We start from the raw sequence: 21,887 nt of genomic DNA, 5'->3' as shown, positions 1-21,887 counted from the left end.
GGCGTCTGCTCCCTCTGACCCTCCCCTCTCTCATGCTCTCTCTCTCTCTCTCTCATTCTCTCTCTCTCAAATAAATAAAATCTTTAAAAAAAAATAAAAGGTGTTATTTAATTTCCAAATATTTGGGAAATTTCCATATATCTTTTTGTTATTGAATCTTAATCTAATTCCATTGTAATCAGAGGACAAATTTTATATGTTTGAATTCTTTTGAATTTATGGAGACTTTTTTTTTTTAAAGATTTTATTTATTCATTTGAGACACAGAGATAGAGAGAGAGAGAAAGAGAGCATGAGCAGGGGGAGAGGCAGAAGCAGGCTCCCTGCTGAGCCAAGAGCCTGATGTGGGACTCGATCCCAGGACCCTGGGATCATGACCTGAGCTGAAGGCAGATGCTTAACTATCTGAGCCACCCAGGCGTCCCTGGAGACTTGTTTTGTTGCTAAGAATATCATCTGTCTTGGTAAATGTTTTGTGTGGATGTGAAACAAATGAGTTTTTTGCTCTTACTGGGTTAAATGTTCTATAAATGTCAGGTCAAGGCAGTTGATAGTGTTCAAATTTTATTCATATTTCCTGATTTTCTGTCTATTTGCTCTATTAAGTATTACAAGGATGTATTAAAATCTCTGAGTATAGTTATGGAGTTCTTGTAATTTTACCAGTTTTTGCTTCATGTTTCTTGAAGCTCTGTTATGAAGCAGAAGAACTTTGGGACCTGCTTTTAATGAATATATCCCTTTTTGTGAATGCCTTGGTAATATTCTTTGCTCTGTGGTCTACTTTGTCTGATACTAATATTGCTACTTTTGCTTTCTCTTGACTAGTGTTAGGATAGTTGATCTTTCATTATCCTTTTATAATGAATCTCTTTGAACCTTTATATTTGAAGTGTGTTTCACATAGGCAATGGTATATAGTTAGGTCTGACTTTTATCTCTAGTCTGATAATCTCTACCTTTTATGGGTTAGGCCACTTATATTTAATGTGATTATAGATAATGGTTAAGGTTAAGTCTGTCATCTTGCTGTTTATTTTCTGTTTGTCCCATTTGTTATTTTCTCATCCTCTCCCTTTTTCATTTGCCCTCTTGGATTAATTGTATCTTTTTTTAAAATGATTTCATTTTCTCTTCTTTGTTGGCTTATTTAATTGTTGGCTTTGTTTCCTTACTTTAGTGGTTGTTTTGGGCTTGTAATACACATATTTAATTTATCAGTCTACCTTCAAATGATATTACTTGACACAAGAAATGGTTTAAGAGCCACAATAGTGTACTTTTATGTCTCTCGTCCCAAACTATGCTATTGTAATTGTATGTATATGTTATAAGCCCCATACTGTATTGTTATAATTATTGTTTAAATCTTTTAAAGGGATTTAAACAATAAAAAAAACAAACATGTATCTTCCCATGTAGTTACTATTTCCAGTGTTCTTCATCCCTTTGTGTAGATTCATATTTTCATCTGGCATTACTTTTTCTTCTGACTAAAGGGCTTCCTATAACTCTTCTTATAATGCCAGTCTGCTCATGATGAATTCATTCATCCATCTTTTTGTATGTGTGTCTGAAAATGCATTTCCCTCTTTATTTTTGGAGGGTTTCTACTAGATAAAACAAACATAGGTTCACAGGATTTTTTGTTTTGTGTTTTATTTTTTCTTAAAATGTAGGATTTGTTGTGTGTGTTACATGTAGTTTACATTTCAAGACATGATTTAAATATTTTTTTCTTTTTTCTACCTTTCTTCCTTTATGGACTCCATTATACTTATATTAGGGCATTTGAAATTGACCTGCAGGTCACTCATGCTCCATTTATTTTATTTTTTATAAGGAATACTATATTTATTTTGGATATTTCCTCTGGCTGTGTCTTCAAATTCACAATTTTTTTTTTTTTTTAAGATTTTATTTATTTATTTGACAGAGAAAGAGAGAGAGCGAGAGCAGGAACACAAGCGGGGGGAGTGGGAGAGGGAGAAGGAGGCTTCCCGCCGAGGAGGGAGCCTGATGTGAGACTCTATCCCAGGACCCTGGCATCATGACCTCAGCCAAAGGCAGATGCTTAACGACTGAACTACCCAGGCGCCCTCGCAAATCTTTTCTTCTATAATGTGTAATCTTCCATTAATTCCATTCAGTCTATTTTTCATCTCAGATACCATTTTTATCTCTGAAAGTTTGATCTGCATCTTTTTTATCTTCTATATTTCTACATAACCTTTTGGAGGAATATGATTATAATGACTGTTTTAATGTCTTTGTTTCCAATCCTGAGACATGTCAGTTCCACGTTGATTTTGATTGAGTTTTTTCTCTTACAGCTTATGTTTTCCTACTTATTTGCATGCTTGGTAATCTTTTGTTGGATGCCATACATTGTGAGTTTTGCCTTGTTTGGATGCTGGATATTTTTGTTTTTCTATAAATATTCTTGAGCTTTGTTTTAGGATTCAGTTTAGTTACTTGGAAACAGTTTGATTCTTTTCAGGTCTTGCTGTTAAGATTTGTTAGATGTGACTAGCACGGTGCCCAGTCTAGGTTTAATTCCCATTTCAGAACCAAGACCCTTTAGATTCTTTCTCCAATGCCCTATGAATTATGAGGTTTTCCAGTCTGCCCGGGAGAAGTAGGTCCTATATGAGTCCTGGTCACTGCATCTTCTAGTCCTTTGAGTTGGTTTTTTCCCCAGCCTTATGTAGTTTCCTCAGATGTATTTGCTGATTAATACTCAGGTCAGTATTCCAAGAAGACTCTGCAGATCTCTGAAGTTTTCTCTGTGCTGCTCTCCCTTCTCTGGTACTCTTCCCTGAGAACTCTAGGCACCTACTATTCCCAAGCTCTCCAGCTCTGTTTGCTTACCTGAATCTACCAGGTTCTGCCTGGGTTTCACCTCCTTGTTTACTCTGGAAACTCTATTAAAATAGTAATTTGGGGGGGAAAAACAGTAATTTGGAGCAGTTGTTGGGCTTATCTCATTTGTTTTTCATCTTTCAGGGATCACTTTTTTTGCTGATGTACTGTCTTGCAAACCATTGTTTTATATATTTTGTCCATTTTGGGTTTTTTGTTTTTGTTTTTGTTTTTTTTCAGTTAGGAAAGTCGATTCAGTCCTTGTTATTCTGTCTTGACTAGAAGTAGATGTTGGGGCTGATGTAATCTTCATCTCCTTACCTGTCCTCAGTTCATGGATCTCTCTCTCTCTCTCTCTTTTTTTTTTTTTTTTTTTAAAGATTTTATTTATTTGATAGAGACACAGCGAGAGAGGGAACACAAGCAGGGGGAGTGGGAGAGGGGGAAGCAGGCTTCCGGCGGAGCAGGGAGCCCGATGCGGGGCTCGATCCCATGACTCTGGGATCATGACCTGAGCCGAAGGCAGACGCTTAACGACTGAGCCACCCAGGTGCCCCTCTCTCTCTCTTTTAAATGCAACATGAGGGGCACCTGGGTGGCTCAATCGTTAAGCTGCGCTTCGGCTCAGGTCATGATCCCAGGGTCCTGGGATCGAGCCCTGCATTGGGCTCCCAGCTCACCTGAAAGCCTGCTTCTCCCTCTCCCTCTCCCCCTGCTTGTGTTTCTTCTCTCGGGTTGTCTCTCTCTGTCAAATAAATAAAATCTTAAAAAAAAAAAATAAATGCAACTCATGCAGACTTATCCCCTCTGAACTTGCTTCTCCTCATTTTCTTTTACATATATTAATTATTTTTGCCCTTAGAGTGCTTTTCTGATCTAAAATTATTTAATTAAATAGAGTAGGACATAATTAGTCTTCCATGACATCTGATTTTGAAGGTCTGATTCAGAGTACATTCCATTTGGGAATGAAAAGAAAGAATGGAAGTATGACACCTTTTGCATTTATTGAAAATCTAAACAGTTTAGAGATGAAGCCATTATTTTAGCGAATGAATGCTTAGTAGCATTTAATGTTTCAGTTTTAGAGGTGTCTGGTAGAAACGCTTTTTAAATTAATCAGTTAGTCTCCTTGGCCCTTACTCAAACTGAACATTTGCCTGCATTTGCCTTAGTTGCAGTTATGTTTATACCTTGTCCATTAGATTAACAGTTAGATTCCTACTTAAGCACATTTAAAACTTAACAGCTAGAATAATTTGAGGAGTTATTTTTTTTTTAATATATAGGCCTTTTTCTATTTGTGTAGATTGTTTTCTTTTTTCTACTTTAAGACACAAACCAGAAATTCCATTGTTTCTACTCTGAGGTTTTTAACATAAATGCAGTAGGATCTTTTCTATAAGAAGGAAAAAATTTTGTTCCAAGATGCAATCCTCTTCTGATCTTTTTCACTAGAAAGAAGGTGGGAGTAGAACTTTTTTTTTTTCTCTCTGTAGGTTTATGAAAGACAACTGATAAAGGTTAACAGGTTGCTTTTATTTCCCTAGAAGTAACTTTTAGGGTAAATACAAAGTTAGCCTTATCTTTTATCTTTGTAGTCTGTTATAATTTTCATAATGAAAGAAAGATTTAAGATTTGAGATTGAGATTTAAGATTTAAGACTGATTTTCATAATGAAAGAAAACACTAAAATAACAAAGAATTGTAGATAATAAGCCAACAGAGGAGATGTCCCAGAAGCACTATGGGATTTAAAATTGAATCAAGAAGATTTAAATTTTAACTAGTGTGGTTTCAGTGATGGAGTGCAGACTAATATTATGGAGGGGGCACTGGAATGAATCAAAAGGCTTGGGTTACAGTATTGTTAGCATATCCACTAAATACTCTGTGACTCTGAGCAGTTTTGTAATTGAACTTTAATATCTTCATCTGTCATACCTAAATAAACTAGTATTTATTTATTTATTTATTTATTTATTTATTATTATTATTATTTTTTAATCTTTACGTTCCTTTATTGGAGCAAGATTCCTGACCAGTATACAGTGATGTATTACTAAACAAGACCTGTGCAGAATTACATACTATCCATCTAGACAGGTTTTCATTACACTTTGCCTATTGATGGAATAGTTCCATTTATAAAGTTTTATACATCAAAAAGCTTTGAATTTTGACCAGGCTGTCCATTAATTCATCTCTGAAAAAGTTAAGTGGCATTTAATTTTAGCTACTATAATTTACAGCATTAAAAAGCTTATGCATTAGGCAGCTTCCCAAAATGGTATCCTATGCACAGTGGCATTTAGCAGAGCAGGGCCCGGCATCTCACCCGGATTCACACAGACAGGCCTCGCTGGAGAGCTATATGCTAAATAGCTAGTACTTTGAGACAAAAGTACTCCTGAGTTTCTTACCACCAATACGGACTTCTTACTCTGAGAGTCTGTCTTCTCGGCCAAATTTCATAGTACCAACGAAGACATGCCAGTAACTGCCTTGTGTGTAACTTGGCATTAGAGCACCAGGTCTGTCTGAAGGTGGTGGCAGGCACTATTATTATATCCAGGTAAATAAAGGCCCATTTTTAAAAATGCCAATTTGAGACACAAATCAAGGGCACAACATAATCAGAACTGAGTTTTGAGCAATCTGGTATCCCAACTGATGTGAAGATTTCAGAAACAGACAGCAAATTGTACCCACAATGGCTCCTGGCTTTGGAGACATTACTACATTGATTCAGATCCCTTTCTCAGTCCACACAGCCCTGAGGTCACCCTGCAAAGTGCGTATCAAAAAATACGGAGTCAGGGTGACAAAGTTTGACAATACGTTATACAAGTCAAACTTAGAAAATCATATTAAATACACCTGTTCTGAGAGAAAAGCATCAAATCCTTTGTGTACACATTTAGTTTTATTGTAACAAAGCAACTTGTACACTTTTAACGTAAATAAACTAGTATTTAATGGGTGATTCTGTTGTGCTAGGTACATTGTTGGTTAGTGTACTTATATTTCTTTGTTTAATCCTCATATTAACCTTACAAAGTAAATAGAACTATATTTTACAGATGAGGAGCTGAGGTTCCAAAATATTAATACTCAACATGTTGAGCAACTAAGTATTAAAGTACAATTTGTATTGTACTTCTGTATTTCTCTAAAGCCGTGAACTTTCTTCTGTTTCTACTTATAAAAAACACTAATATTTTTAAGCCATGCACCATGGTATATGATAAGATGGTAAATTTCCAGGCGTATTAGGTCTGGCTCTCTCATTTTTGTTCCTGTCAGTTTTCCTACCTGCAATGTATTTTGATTATTAAAATCTTACTTGGTTGCCAGCACCTGGTTCACCAGTGATAAACTCAAGTCTACAGTGATGTCTTCTTCCTCTGAGATATTAAAGCATTTATTATCTCTCACTTACTAGTTATATATTTGAAATATATTTAGCAGTTTTATATTTGAAATTTGGGATAACTCTTGAATTGTTTAAATTTCTACATATTTATGTATTATTGATAGACATCTGTTACTGATACTGATACACATAAGTTCCTTGAGGGAGCTTCTCTACAGCATTGTACACATAGTACATATAACTTTATAAATAATTGCGTGACTTAATTCTATCAGCTAGATTAGTTAATCATCATTCTCAGTTATTTACTTCTCACAAGCAAATTTACATAAGATGTTTTAAAATTTTAAATTCTGTAACTTTACACAGCACAATTAAGCTTTTTAAAAAAGAGAAATGCTTTCAAAAATAAAAGTTTTTTTTCAAAAATTTTGAAAGAAGTTCAATCAAAATCAAGATGAGTTGATTAAAGTAAGCATGTAGGCTTATTTTATTTGGCAAGGAGACCAGTTACTTTGCCCCATAGCTCATTTTTTAAGAGTTCTGGAAGCTGGTGTTCTCTCCGCCCCACCTACCCCCCATCAAAGAGAGCAAAATATTTGAGCAATATTTAGGAGATCTGGGTGGTCTCTAGTACTACTACTATTACTACTAACTCAGAAGTTAATTAACATTTCTGGGCTTTAGTTTTCTCATTCTTAAAAAAACTGAGTTGGGTTATGTGATCTTTAAAGATACTGTGTTCCAGCATGTATAAAACCTGTAAGTTTAAGGTAATTACATTTCAGAATTGTAAGGTAGCATTTGATTCTTAAACTTCAAAATAGTAGTAGTTTTATGTTAATTGCTTTTTTCTTTAAAAGTATTTGTGATCTCATGTTCCACTATTATGGTTAATTTTCTTTTCTGACTTACCAGTACTCCCTCACGTGTTGCTAAAGGAGTTGACCACACCAAAATGAGTCTACATGGTGCTAGCGGGGGACATGAACGATCAAGAGATAGACGAAGATCAAGTGACAGATCACGAGATTCATCTCATGAAAGAACAGAATCTCAACTCACTCCTTGCATTAGAAATGTTACTTCTCCAACACGACAGCACCATGTTGGTATGTAAAATCAACTAATCTTCCTGATGGTTTTTAAAAGCGTGCAGTTACCTTTTTAAAACAGTAATGACAGTGAATTGTGCCTAGTACTTCAGAGTAAAATGAACTTTAGTTCTATTCAGTTGCTTCTATTTTAGCTTAGCTTCATTCTTGCTATAAAAAATCAACTTCTTAAATGAAACTTAAAAGTGAATTTTTTTTGACTCTAGGACAGTTTCATAAAAGAAGTAATTTGACAAGCCTTTAAAACTGTGATATGAGATTTTTAAATCTTCTTTTATTTTTTAATTTTTAAAAATACTTGAGAGGGAGCGAGAGCGCATGCACGAGTGGCAAGTAGAGTGGCAAGTGTCGGGGGCCGGGGACGAGGGAGAGGCAGAGGGAGAGGGAGAAGCAGGCTCCCTGCTGAGCAGGGAGCCCGACGCGGGGCTCGATCCCAGGACCCTGGGATCATGACCTGAGCCGACGGCAGACACTTAAACGACTGAGCCACCCAGGTGCCCCTAAATCTTTCAAATTGATTTTTATCTTATGTGATACATAAGCAGTGGTTTATTTTTTAAAATTTGTAGTAAACTATTGATAGGAATTCTTGGTTAATCATGGTAGAAAAGGAAGTGAAAGCTAGAATAACCATGTAGTAATTTATTTTGAGTTTTGACAATATTTTAAATTTAATTTAAAAAATAGTAGATGAAAAGGAAGGTGTGAAGTTTTCGTTTTCTTGGCAAGTAGGTTAGGTCTTTTCCTTCCTTCCTACTCATTTGTATAAATGAACATTATTATATTTCAGATAAATGAATTGTGTGACTAAGAGGTACATTAGCAATGTGAGCTTGCTGATTTTCATTTTCCCTTGGAGAAGGCGCGAATTTAATACCTTGATTTACCATTTGACATTGTTTTTGATTGTTATAAATCAAAATCATTTATCTTAGGGCTTAATTATACAGAGAGGTTGTCAGTATCTAAGTAGGTCCTCAAAGTCAAACTAGTACTGATAAGCCAAAAATCCATGCAAGTATAAATAGGAGTTGACAGTTTGTTAATATGCTAAGTTCAGTCCCTGGGAAGAGAATAGGAAGATATAATAAATGATTTTATTAATTCAGCAAATTTTGCTTTTGGGATGCTACCAGCATTCTGGAAACGGGCAGTAAAAAGGAGGTGTCAGAATATCTCTGGAGATATAGCAAACCTAATTATATAATCAGTAAAGCTGTACAGAGTGTTCTGAGTAGCCTGAGTCATGAAGGAATTTGGCAGAAGCTGATGAATCTGATGAGATGGAGGTACATTTTTAGGTCACCTTTAAAGTGTAGTTATCTAGCCTCTAAAGGGAACTTATCACAGAATCTTAGTTTTAATTTTCCCTTTATAGAATATTGGAACAGCCAAAGAAAATCTTTTTTTTTTTTTTTTTTTTAAGATTTTACTTATTTATTTGACAGAGAGAGACACAGCGAGAGAGGGAACACAAGCAGGGGGAGTGGGAGAGGGAGAAGCAGGCTTCCTTCCGGCGGAGCAGGGAGCCCGATGCGGGGCTCGATCCCAGGACCCTGGGATCATGACCTGAGACAAAGGCAGATGCTTAGCGACAGAGCCACCCAGGCACTTCAAAGAAAATCTTCTGAATTTTAACAGTATTTCCTACCTAATTAAAATTATGGATAGTAATTATATGATCCTCTAGAGTTTGTGGCAGTGCTTTTATTCCAACAAAAGTGAGATTGAAAAAAAACCCCAATGTATCATCAGCTATTGAAGCCATTTTATTTGGTAAACATTAAAAGTCATTTGAAAGAATAAATACTCTTTTGTGTTCTTAGTGACCTTTTTTCCTTCCTTTGGGACCTTGCTTTTGTAAGATAAATTACTAGTTTGGGGATGGCCTAATTAACATAGTGAGAGTCCAGAGTTTGTACTTTGTGTTCTCAGAGTACTACTAATACTTTCAGTATTTAGGACAGTTAAAGTTGCTATTTTTATTAATCTTTTACTTACTTCAAGTGCTTATTTAACTTGTAAGACTATTCTGTTCCTTGGGGTTCATATATTTTTAAATAGCGTAATAGCATAAAATTTACCTTAATTTTGATCTTAGTCTGGGTGAGCATTAGTCAGCTATACATCTTTTTAAAAATCTAGAAAAATTAATTTAGAAAACATTTTGATGTTTTAGGTTTTATTCCTGGGAAATAATATTTATGGTGTTCTGTGAAAATGTTACTTGAAATCAAAAAGCAGAAATCCTTTGATTTTGATTTGATTTTTTTTTTTTTTAAAGAGAGAGAGCACGTGCATGCGCATTCACAAGCGGGGTGGTGGGGGGAAGGGCAGAGGGAGAGGGAGAGGCAGCCTCTGCTGAGCAGAGAGCCCAACGTGGGGCTTGATCCCAAGACCCTGAGATCATGACCTGAGCCGAAGGCAGACACCAACTGAGCCGCCCAGGCACCCAGAAATGCTGTGATTTAAAACAACTTTTCTACATCAGAATTTTTAAAAGATATATGTGGATCTTGAATTTTTTAAAGGACGATTTGCATAATTTTAACATCTTTATTTCAGAACGAGAAAAAGATCACAGTTCCTCTCGTCCAAGCAGTCCTCGTCCTCAGAAGACATCTCCAAATGGTTCCAGTAGCAGTGCTGGGAACAGCAGCAGAAACAGTAGTCAGTCAAGTTCAGATGGTAGCTGCAAGACATCTGGGGAGATGGTGTTTGTGTATGAAAATGCAAAAGAAGGAGCTCGGAATGTAAGAACGTCGGAACGAGTAACACTCATAGTGGATAACACTAGATTTGTTGTAGACCCATCCATTTTTACTGCACAGCCAAATACAATGTTGGGCAGGTTTGTATTATTGCAGTTCTTTGTATTACTATAAAGCACTTTCACATTATTTTACTTAAGCTTTACAGTAAATTGTCTGTTGGAATGTAGTATTCCTGTTTTACAGATGAACTGAGCTTTGGAGGTTAAATGTAACTTGCTCAAGTTAATACAGCCAGGAAATGGTAAAGCCAGATCTTGAACTTGGTTTTATTTCTAACAATCTTTGCTGTACTAGCAGGAAAAACAAACATACTAGTTAATGAAGACAGGGTCCTAAACGATCTCCACAGGTTGAAACCTTAAATTGTATCTAACAAGGTGAATTTAACAGTTAAATGCTTTTTTCACTTGGGGATCCCAAATTCAACCCCCAAATACAGCAGGTATCAACACTGTTTAAAGAAAAAAAAAACAGTTTGGTTAGCTGAAAAGTCAGCATGAATTGTCAGTTTGATATAGGTACTTAAAAAAAAGGAATGTTATTAACAAGTAGTAGAATGAAGGAAAGATACTTGTAGTCATCTTCTTATCTGTGCTGGTCTAGAGTAAAGGTTAATGTAAAGTTTATAGTTGTGGGAACTGCAGTCTTAAGAATGATACAGGCCTTATAGACTTGATTTTTCAGTGTGTCCAAAACTAGGATCAAATACCTTTTCATTGTAAAATTAGTATCTTTTCCTGTTCACTCTAATATAAAATGGAGGAGCATAGAAATGAAATAGAAGTTTATATGATGTAAAAAACTTACGGTTTTTTCCTAGGTTGCATATGAGTAACTATTTAGGATGCCTTTGTGTGTACATGTGATTTCTCTGCATACAGAATAAAAGCTGACATATGACATTACACATTTTGAATAGTTAAATATTCCTTTTAACATTGCAGTTAGACTTTACATCTCTGAGGCAAAAAAAACAAGTATGGCTTTTGTGTATTTTTAGAAGCACAGAGGAAGATTACTGATGGAAGGTGTCAGGAGGATGACTTGACACTATGAATACTTTTAATTTTTACCTAAATTTTAAAGAAACACACTTAAAAAGTAGATATTTGAAATTTTGCTTCATTTGTTAGGCTACATTTTCTTAAAAAAAAAAGCCCAAAATATTTGTGTGTGTGTATCCATATTGATCTGAAAAGCAGAGCATTCTCCTTTTGTAAAAAAAATTTCAAGTATTTGAGAAAATTGCATGACATTTGATTCCTGAAAGACAGTTCTTGCCTTTTTTGTTTTTAATCCATGAAGTCATCTTTTCATGCCAGTTTAGTAAAGCATATCTTTGGGGATGAAAATTAATATTCATGGGAACTGTAAAAAGCAGTTGGCATTCTTTTGGAAACTTTGAAATAAAAAAGCTTTGTTCTTTATAGATTTCTGTGTTCTAACAAAAGAAGAAACTATTTAAATTGGAAAATTGTTGAGTAGAATACTTAAGAATGATGGTATCATTTAATTCGGAGGTTCAACTTCCTTTAACCACAGTTTTTAAATTTTCTTGGGAGTAATGCATTAAACTTTTGATTTTGAAGAACATACTCTGCAAGTTTCCTCTTTTCAAAATACTTACTATTAAAGGGCCAAGAACGTTACTGGAAAAAATAGAAATCTGTATTTTCTTATGTAGAAATTAATATTAAGGGCTTTTTACTCATTTGTTTAAACTTTTGATTTACCACTTAACTTCCTCATTCCTCTTTACCCGAGCATTTGATTGCTAATTTTTCAGTTCTAGGATGCAAGTGTAAGAATTTTGAGTGTATTTCTTACATGTATAGTTACAGTTGTGAAAAGTGAAACTAATCTGCCTATCTTTTTCCTGCTTTACTGTATGTGTTGCACTATAGCATTAACTTTGCAGTGAAGGCAGCGGTTTTAAGGAAAATGTACCGATAACATGGTTTCCCTTTTCCTTTTTTTTTTCCCTTTCTGGTAAGATTAGTATAAAAATCACTTTTTCCTCTAGATTGATTGATTTTTTTTTTTCTCCCTGAGAAGAAGGAGCTGAAAAGTTCTTTAGCTTCCGAGCTTTATCAGCTGATTTGTTTGCTTATAGGGAATCTATACTACTATTCCCTCCCATCAGGAAGGAAGTATTTTTAATAATCCTTCATTTATTACATTTGTCAGAATAAATTGCTGATAAGAATTTTTTAACTAATTTATGAATAAATTATAATTCCTTTTTACTTTTGTACATGAAATAAATTTTCCCTTTGAAGGAAGTATCCTATTGTTATATTTCTCAATTATTTACTAATATCATAGGATGTTTGGATCTGGCAGAGAACATAACTTTACACGTCCCAATGAGAAGGGAGAGTATGAAGTGGCAGAGGGAATTGGCTCCACCGTGTTTCGAGCTATTCTGGTGAGTGCTTATTTCTTCTGTGTATTGACTTAATCATAGAACTCCTTTTTGGTAGGTACTTGTATTGGAAGCAGAGTTCTGTTTGGATGTCTCTATGCAGAATATTGTTTTTTTAAAAAAATACCATTTTATTCTTTTTTTTATCTTAGTACATAAAGATAATATACAAATATAGGTCAGGGGATGATTCATCTCTTAAGTATAAGTAGGCGGTTCTTTCAAAGAGTTTAGTGGTAATACTTCTGGAGTCATGTTACTCCTCCCTCCCTAATTCTCTTACATGCAGTAAGTTGATCATTTTTGCTACCTGAGAATAAATGTGATTACTTGAATTCTAATATTTTATTGCATATAATTGGCAATGTGGACAGTTAACACTTAAAAGTCATCTAAAATGTTACTTGTTGTAGGGGTGCCTGGGTGGCTCAGTTGTTAAGTGTCTGCCTTTGGCTCAGGTCATGACTCCAGGGTCCTGGGATCAAGCCCCGCATCGGGCTCCCTGCTCCGCAGGGAGCCTGCTTCTCTGTCTCCCACTCCCCCTGCTTGTGTTCCCTCTCTCGCTGTGTGTCTCTCTGTCAAAATAAATAAATAAAATCTTAAAAAATAAAAATTAAAAAAAATAAAATGTTATTTGTTAGCATTTTTGTTTTAAACCCTTTTTTTTTTTGAGGTTTTAACCTTTTATTTTGAGGACTATTTGAATTAGTATTACAGAGTCCCTACTTGTAATTTCAAATCAGTGATAAAGCTTTGATTTATAGTGTGTGACAGTTTATGCCACAGTCTGAAAATATGGTTTCCTCAAATAATTTTGGGGAAAGTGGGCAGGGAGGATCCTGGGGTACAAGACAGGAATAGAAGTTGATTTTGATTGGGTTGTTAGTACTTGGGCAAGTATCAGAAGACATCTTGCTTGCACTGGTATAGCAAATTTATTATGTTATTGTGGCTCGGAACCAAGCTTGAGGCAGATCTTCATTTTGGGGGTGTAGGGGGGGGAGTGCTTTTTCAGCTAGCCATACTTCATTTAACCCCCAATGGAGTTGACAAGTAAAAAAAAAAATTTATGACTCAGCTGTAATTTGGGGGCTAGCCCTTAACAATTGTTAAAGGAGATTTTGGAAATAAACACTATTTATTGTTTGTAATATGGGACACACCAAAGAATAGTATTTGGAAGAAGAATATCTAATTGTGCATTCTGTTTACATATATTAATACTTGGATATGACTTTGAAGTTCTTTACTAAGAACCATAAATCTTGCTCAGTTCTCTAGGTAATATTTAAGGTACCTTAAAATATATCACTTAACTTTTTAAAGTTTTAAAATTTGATAGTAGTTACATAGAAAAATAACTTGTAGAGGGGAAAATACATATGAATTGGCATGATACAGTAGAGAGAAGAAACACATCAGTAACGGGGAGACCTGGGTTCTAATCTTTCCTCTGCTAATAAATAATTGTTCGACTGGGTGAGTAAATGAACCCATTAGGGCCAACGTTTTCTTACTGGTAAAATGCAAAAGTGGTTAGGTGAACTGAGATCCCATCTAACTGTAAAATTCCACAGTTCAGAAATCTCAGAGCTCCACTGTTTCTGAAAATGCTGCCAGCTTAGCCTTAATAGTAAGGTTTTGGCCACCTTGTGCTCTAGATGTTTTATACATTCTTTTTTTTTTTTTTTTTTTAGGATTACTACAAAACAGGAATAATCCGTTGTCCTGATGGTATATCTATTCCTGAACTGAGAGAAGCATGCGACTACCTTTGTATTTCTTTTGAATATAGTACTATTAAATGTAGAGATCTCAGTAAGTATGATGTTTTGTGTGTGAGTGGTTTGTGAGTTACAATATATTGGAATGAAAACCCTGAAAGAGTGCTATTTATGTGGACATCAGATATTTGTTTAATTGGATTATAAAGCATTGTGATACCATGAGGATGATTTATGGAAGCCTATAGAGATTTTTATAAGCTCCTTGTGCAGTTTTCCAAAACTTCAAAAAAATTTTATATATATGTATGTTTGTATGTATATTTGTATGTATGTATTTATTTTTGATGGACTCTCGCAGATTTCCTCCTTGACTCCATCTCTGTCATTTGTTGCCAGTCTTTATCTCCCAGCTTGGGAGCCCTGGCTTTGGTCAAGTATGGTATTTGGCTTCACTCCTGAGATCACATCAACCAAAAATTTATAATTTTTTTGTACTTTCCATGTAAGGTAATATCCTAAGCCACTGTGGAAGATACAAATAATTCTCAAAAGCAGTATTTGTCATTAAAGATCTTAGATTGAATACCAAACCCTCATTTATACGAAAGGTTAAGTGACTTTGTCTTAAGAACAGCAAACAGCCTCAGAGCAGAGTCTAGAACTTTGGAAATCCTAACTTTTTGATCAATATTTTCCCCTTACCACCTCCCCAGCACCTCTCCCTCTCACCATTTTGCCAGCCTGAGGGAAAAAAAAGGTGATTATACACAGAAAAGTCAGAATAGGAGAATTTTTAGATGTTGACTTGGATGCTGAGTAGTTGGAGAAGTTCAGAAGGAGAGATCATTGTTTGCTAGAGGGATTGGGGAAGAGTTCAGAAGAGACAGGTAGTAAAGAATAAATAGGAATGATTAGAAAGAGTAGAGAAGGAGGCAATTCTAAGAGCTGAGATTTTTGTAATAAAAATGCAAAAGAAGTACTTTGGAAAGAACCTAGTTGGGGCAGAGACTTTATATCAGGACCAGAAGGAGATGAGAATAAATAGGTGGGCCACATTGTGGAAGGTCTTTGATCCAAACTAATGTTCTTACATTTTATCCTATATATGGTGGGAAGTCATTTTAAAAGCTTCTTACACAGGGTGCCTGGGTGGCTCAGTCGGTGAAGCGGCTGCCTTCGGCTCAGGTCATGATCCCAGGGTACTGGGATCGAGCCCCGCATCGGGCTCCCTGCTCAGCGGAGAGCCTGCTTCTCCCTCTCCCTCTGTCTGCCGCTCTGCCTACTTGTGCTCTCTATCTGTTAAATAAATAAAAATCTTAAAAAAAAAAAAAAAAAAAACAACTTCTTACACGTGGTTATAGCCTTATGTTAATCCGGGACTTATGGTTATCTTTACTTCATTAACCTAAACTCACCTGTAGCTTGGCATACCTTCTCAAAGATTGGTGTGTTAGAAACTGTGAATGGGAAATTTTAAATGATTTTTTTAAAGATTTTATTTATTTATTAGAGAGAGCACAAGCAGGAGGAGTGGCAGAGGGAGAGGGAGAAGCAGGCTTCCCGCTGAGCAGGGAGCCCGATGTGGGGCTCGATCCCAGGTCCCTGGGATCATGACCTGAGCTGAAGGCAGACGCTTAACCGCTGAGCCACTCAGGTGCACCGTGAATGGGAAATTTTATTTAAAATTTTAAGGCACCTACTGTATACTTAAATATAGCTGTTTTCTTCATGCTTATTTAAGAGCTAAATCATTGAAAATGTGTGGTCTTATTAAGTCTTCCCCTAAGTACTACTTTATTATTGCCAAACATTCTTTAAAGTCTTCATAAAAATATCAATAGGTAGGATAAAGTGGCTGGTCTGCCTCTGAGTCCATTTCTCTATAAATGATATTTAAAAGTTTAAAGTCAAATAAGTAGAGGATACATGTGTAAACTCGAACAAAGTTTGTTTTTCCACATCTTAAAAAATGTTTTTACTGAACCATGAACATTAATTACTCTAATTGTAGATCCTTGAGTTCAAGTGTTGTGGTTTTTTTTAATTCATGGGACCATTTTAATTTCTTTTTTTTTTTAAGGTTTTATTTATTTATTTATTTATTTTATTTATTTTTTTAAAGATTTTATTTATTTATTTGACAGAGAGAGACAGTGAGAGAGGGAACACAAGCAGGGGGAGTGGGAGAGAGAGAAGCAGGCTTCCCGCCGAGCAGGGAGCCCGATGTGGGGCTCGATCCCAGGACCCTGGGATCATGACCTGAGCCGAAGGCAGACACTTAACGACTGAGCCACCCAGGTGCCCCAAGTTTTTATTTATTTATTTGACAGAGAGAGACACAGTGAGAGAGGGAACACAAGCAGGGGGAGTGGGAAGGAGAAGCAGGCTTCCCGCCGAGCAGGGAGCCCGATGCGGGGCTCGATTCCAGGACCCTAGGATCATGACCTGAGCCGAAGGCAGACGCTTAACGACTGAGCCACCCGGGTGCCCTGGGACCATTTTAATTTCATTTCATATAATTAGATGTTGAATTTTGGGGACTGTCAGAGAAAAAAAAAATGATGTGGATTTGGTTTTGTAATCGTTTGGACATAGACCCTGTCATCACTGTTAAGTCTCATTTATTTGTTGTGAAATTAAAGGTAAGTCTTTATGTAAAATATGTATAATAATGGTTTTTCTAAACTTTTGACTTTTAAATAATTGTAACTGTTTCTAGAATACTTGTAATACATATTTTTAAAAATACAGAAATTCTCATAGACTTTATTAAAACAAAACTATGTAGAATTTGAAGAGACAGAATGGCCTTGTAAAAACATAAAAGGATACTGTAGGTGTAGATGTGAGTCCAAAACTGAATTGTTTCCTATTAATATGTGCCTTTACTATTGGAATGGCATATTACACTAAGATGTCTGTTTGTGTCTTAAAATTATACAAGGAACTCTCTATACCTTTTTGACTTTGCGTCCATAGTGCCTGCCTGCCACATTAGTAAGGACTCAATAAACATTTGCTGAATGAATAAATTATTTTATCCCCTCACTCATTTTTTAGGACCCCATTCTAATTGTTGTCATCTTCTCTAGTATAATTAGTCTTTTCCTCTATATAGAGTAATCCTCAGCCTCAAACAGACTCAGATCTGACCTATGTCTATTGTAGAAATTAAAAAAATTATTTAAAATATTTTAAGGTTTTCATTGGAATTCTTTGAAGTTAATGTTTTAGAAAATTAACATATTTACTGTCTCCTCCAACTGCTGTCTTTCTGTTTACAAAGTTTTATGTCTTTTATTTCTGCTCTGATCTTATTTTTTGATACTTTGTATTTTTGTTGTATGTAGAGTATGTTTAAATTTTCTGCTAACATATAAGAAAATTATTGAATTTTGTATATTTGTATTTAGTTACCTAACAGAACTCTATTTCTAATAGTTTTTCAATTGGTTCTCATATATTTTTGGTGGATAATTGGCTCTGTTGTAAATAACACTTTATATATATATTTTTGTCTTAGTGAATTGGCTGGAATATTTTGAACAATGTTTAAAAATTTAGTGGTAATTCTGGCATCCCTGTCTTTGAAGGCATTTTCTTTAGATGTCACTGTTAAGTCACTCCTTTCTTCTTGACTCTTTCTTCCTTTGGCTCCTTGACATCCTTCTTTTAGGCCTTCTGTTTATCCTTCTCTCACTTGATCCTTGATCCTTGATCTCTTGAATGTGCTCATTCCCAAGTGTTCTGTCTTAAACTCCCTTCTCGCTCAGAATCTATACATTTATTCATCTTTATGTCTTCAAACACTCCCTATACACTGTGGATTTCTAATACTTTATCTGTAATTCTTAAGTATCAGCTATGTGTTTCTAGTTTACTATTTAACTTGTAATCCCCCCTGCCTCTTACTCAGGCTTTTTGTGAGTTCCATGAATATAGTAAAATAGAGTGATGAACAAGACAGACCTTGTCCCTGCCTTTGTGTAGTTTACAGTCTAGTAGAGAAGAGAGGCATTCGACAAGTAATGAAAAGCGTGAAAAATGTGGTGAAGAAATGAGATGCTATGAAAAGTGTATGGTAAAGGGGCTGTGCAAAGTCATTATCAAGTGACATTAAAGCTGAGACCTAAAGGAATGGCAAGTGGATAAGATGCTGACTGTACCAGGCAGCAGAAAAGGTATTTGCAGAGGCCGTCAGGTTGGGAGGAATATGACATGCTTAAGGCACTGAAAGAAGGGGGAAGTATGGCTAGAGTGGAGGGATGGAGTGTGAGTGGTAAGAAGTAAGGCCAGAGAAGTAGGGAGAAAACAAAATTTGTTAACTGAATAAATATCTGATGACTGTTCATTCTCTACCAGTCTGTTCTAAGTTCGGGGAGGTAGCAAAACTTCCTGTTCTGATGGAACTTACACTTTTTTGGGGAAGACAGACAAACGAGGTGAACAAATAACATGTGGTATACTAGTGATCAGTGCTGAGGAGGGGGGAAAGTAAGGAAGGGGCATAGAGCAGCCAGAGAAACCTTAACTGGAGAGGAAAGCTTAATTTCAAGCAGAGGGTAACAATGAGTGCAAGGGTTGAGGCAGCTTGCTTGGCACGTTTGAGAGTAGCAAAGAGTTGGAGTGAAGTAAGTTAAGTGTCCGTAGTAGGAGATGGAGGGTAGGAGGGGACCTAGGTCATGCAGGACCCTAATCTTTCGGTTTTTACTCTGAGTGATGTGGGAAGCCATTGGAGTGTTTTGAGCAGAGGAGTGATATGATCTCCAAGGTTGTACCATTTCATGGGAGCACTGTTTACACAGAATTCAGTATAGAGTTGTGCAGTGCTGTAGTCCTGATCTGACTGTGGTTTAAAAGAATTACTCTTGGCTGTTGTGTTGGAAATGGATTGCGAGGGGAATTAAGGTAAAAGTAAAGGGATATTTAGGAAGCTATTGCCATAATTCAAGTAAGAGATAGTGGTGGCTTAAATCAGGGTGGAAGCAGTGGAAGGTGTCAAATTCTGGATATATTGGATGGCAGAGTTGTCAGGATTTGCTTGGTGATTGAGTTATGAGATGGGGAAGAGAAAGAGGACTTTATTAACTGGAAATGTGGAGTTGCCATTAAGTGAGATGCGGGAGACTTCATGGGGAGCAGAAATTCAGAAGCTTGATTTGGGACATGTTAAATTTGAAATACTTATTAGACATCCAAGTGGAAGTGGTTAGTGAGGCACTGGGTATACATGTTTAAAGTTCAGGAGAGAAATATGGGCCAGACTAAATTTATGTGCAGGATATATATGTGTGTATATATGTATGTGTGTATGTGTGTGTGTGTGTGTGTGTATGGACCAAGTTGAGGATTTGGGACTTTTATTTTAAGGATAGTATAAGCCATGAAAGATTTAAACTAGAGGAGATGCATAATTTGGGTGCTGTGGGGAAGATGAATTACACAGGGGCAAAAGTAAATGTTGGGGGAATGTAATTAGGTTTTATTCCCCAAGCCCTATCCCCTAATACTTTATCTCTAATTCTTAAGTATCAGCTATGTGTTTCTAGTTTACTATTTAGTGGGGGCATTGGGGATGGAGTGTGTTCTGGTTAAGTATTGCTATGTAACAAACCATTCCAGACTTAGCATAAAGTATAATTTTTATTCTGTGTGTCAAGAATTCAGACAAGGTACAGCAGAGGTGGTTTGTGTCTGCTTCACGATGTCTGAGGCCTCATCTTATGAATAATTGAAGGGCTGAGGTGACGCAGAAGACTGCAGGCTTCTTCACTCACAAGTCTGCTGCGTGCACTGGGACGACTCAAAGGCTGGGTTCAGCTAGGACTACATGTGGCCTCTGCATGCATCTTGGGCTTCTCCAAGTCTGGAGACTGGGTTCAGCAGGGAAGCACTTGGAGAGTGAGCATTACCCAGGACCAAAGCTAGACCGCAGTCATGCACTGTCACCTCTGCCATGCTCCCCTGGTTACAAGCAAGTCAGTATGACCAGCCTAGGTTAAAGGGGAGGGGAATTAGACTCCACCTCCAGGGAGGAGATTTCCCATTGCAGAAAAGCATGTGGCATAAGAGATTCTGCAGTTATCTTTGGTTAGCGTCTTCCAGAAAAGGAAATGACACAATTCAAGGTGCATTTAAGAGGTGGACTTGATAGGGCTTGGGGAATGGTTGAATTAAGAGATGAAAGAGGAATCAAGGATTCATATATTAATTCTACAAGTATTTAAGTTTCTACTATGTGCCTGCACTCTTCTGAAATGATTTTGAGAAATGGATGGATGATGATGGCATTTACTGGTTTGGAAAACACTGCAGGGAGAGGCAGATAGGATTAAATTCACTTCTGAATATATTGAGTTTGAGGTGCCTGTGAAGTAGCATCCCAGTGGAGATTTCCAGAAGGTAGTTGAATATAATATATCTAGAATATAGAAGACAAGAATTAGTGGAATAAAATTGGGAATTACCAGCATAAGTTACGTAAGAGAGGAAAAGAAAATTGTTTTGAGAAACATCAGTATTTAATGAACAGCTAGAGGAGAAAGGATTGGCAAAGATGATAAAGAACATCCAGAGGAGAAAGAAAACCAGGGATAATGGCATCAGAGATTCTTAGGGAAGAGGGTGGTGGTCCCTGTAAGAGATTCAGCCCTGAAGTCAGATAAGAACAGGATCAAAAGGTGTTCATTATTTGTAACAATCTAAAGGTCATTTGGAGACAATATATATTGAGAGCAGTTTTGAGTAGTGGAATTGGTTCAAAAGTTAAAGGAAAAAGAATGTGTTGATATATCTAGGAGTTTGGCAATCAAGGGAATGAAAAATAAGTCATAATGGAAAGTAGCCAGCCTAGAGAGAGGTATGGCTAAAAATGCCATGAATTACTTAATCACTTATTATATCACTATATATTATTAATAATACATAATTAGCAGCCTGTTTTAGGGGGAAAATGCTCTCCCTTGGGAGACTATAGATTAGATTGAATTCTAGTTCCTGTTCTAACCTTCCCAGTAGTTCCTGAACTAGTAGTGCCTTAAATAGGAGATAGGACACTGCCATTGTCATAGGGAAAAAAAAATTAGGTCAATGCAGGTGATTTTGTGATCGTGTATTTGGGAAATTGAAGTTACTCGTTATGTCTATACTTGAGGGTAAAGCGAAATTATCTTATACCCCTCTGACTTCTAGGGTCAGGTCTGCTATATAAGTCCTGTACTATGCTGTATTTTGCTTGGCCTTTGCCTTCTTATCCCAAAGCCAGTTCACTTCTTTTCCTATGCTGAAATATTAATGTTTGTGCATAATTTTCTGAAAAAGAAAACATGGGATATGGAATTATGGGAGCTATTTTAGTTCATATGGACAATCTGAAAACATCCTTAAGATATACTTTTAAAATATAATTGCATATGTTGATGGAAGACAACATGATATAGTAAACTACCCTGGGCTAGCTAGGGTGAGGGTGGGGAATTAAATTCTCATTTCGCAGATTTGTTTTATAACATTAGGTAGATCACTTCCTGAAGTATAAAATGAAGGAGCTTGTGTTAGATGCTTTTAATTGGCTCTTCTTGCTGTAAGATTCTACAGTTTGTAAAATC

The 21,887-nt window shown here is 36.1% G+C and overlaps 1 protein-coding gene across 5 annotated transcripts in view; it reads left to right on the top strand.

The window, feature by feature from the left end:
- BTBD10 (BTB domain containing 10) overlaps positions 1 to 21,887 on the top strand; it is a 75,909-nt gene that overhangs the window by 46,860 nt on the left and 7,162 nt on the right. For all 5 annotated transcript variants that reach the window (XM_064577113.1, XM_064577117.1, XM_064577115.1 and 2 more), the window contains 4 exons: positions 7,158 to 7,351; positions 9,920 to 10,205; positions 12,454 to 12,556; positions 14,251 to 14,371. In XM_064577113.1, coding sequence (XP_064433183.1) covers positions 7,198 to 7,351; positions 9,920 to 10,205; positions 12,454 to 12,556; positions 14,251 to 14,371 — 664 coding nt within the window. In that variant the 5' untranslated portion in view covers positions 7,158 to 7,197. The remainder of the gene's footprint in view (positions 1 to 7,157; positions 7,352 to 9,919; positions 10,206 to 12,453; positions 12,557 to 14,250; positions 14,372 to 21,887) is intronic.

The sequence above is a fragment of the Mirounga angustirostris genome, unplaced genomic scaffold (assembly GCF_029215605.1).
Source record: "Mirounga angustirostris isolate CCGP_5_RB_7025 unplaced genomic scaffold, mMirAng1.0.hap1 SCAF_13, whole genome shotgun sequence".
Classification (NCBI taxonomy): domain Eukaryota; kingdom Metazoa; phylum Chordata; class Mammalia; order Carnivora; family Phocidae; genus Mirounga; species Mirounga angustirostris.
Note: the sequence above shows the minus strand (reverse complement) of the source record. Positions and strands in the feature narration are given on the sequence as shown.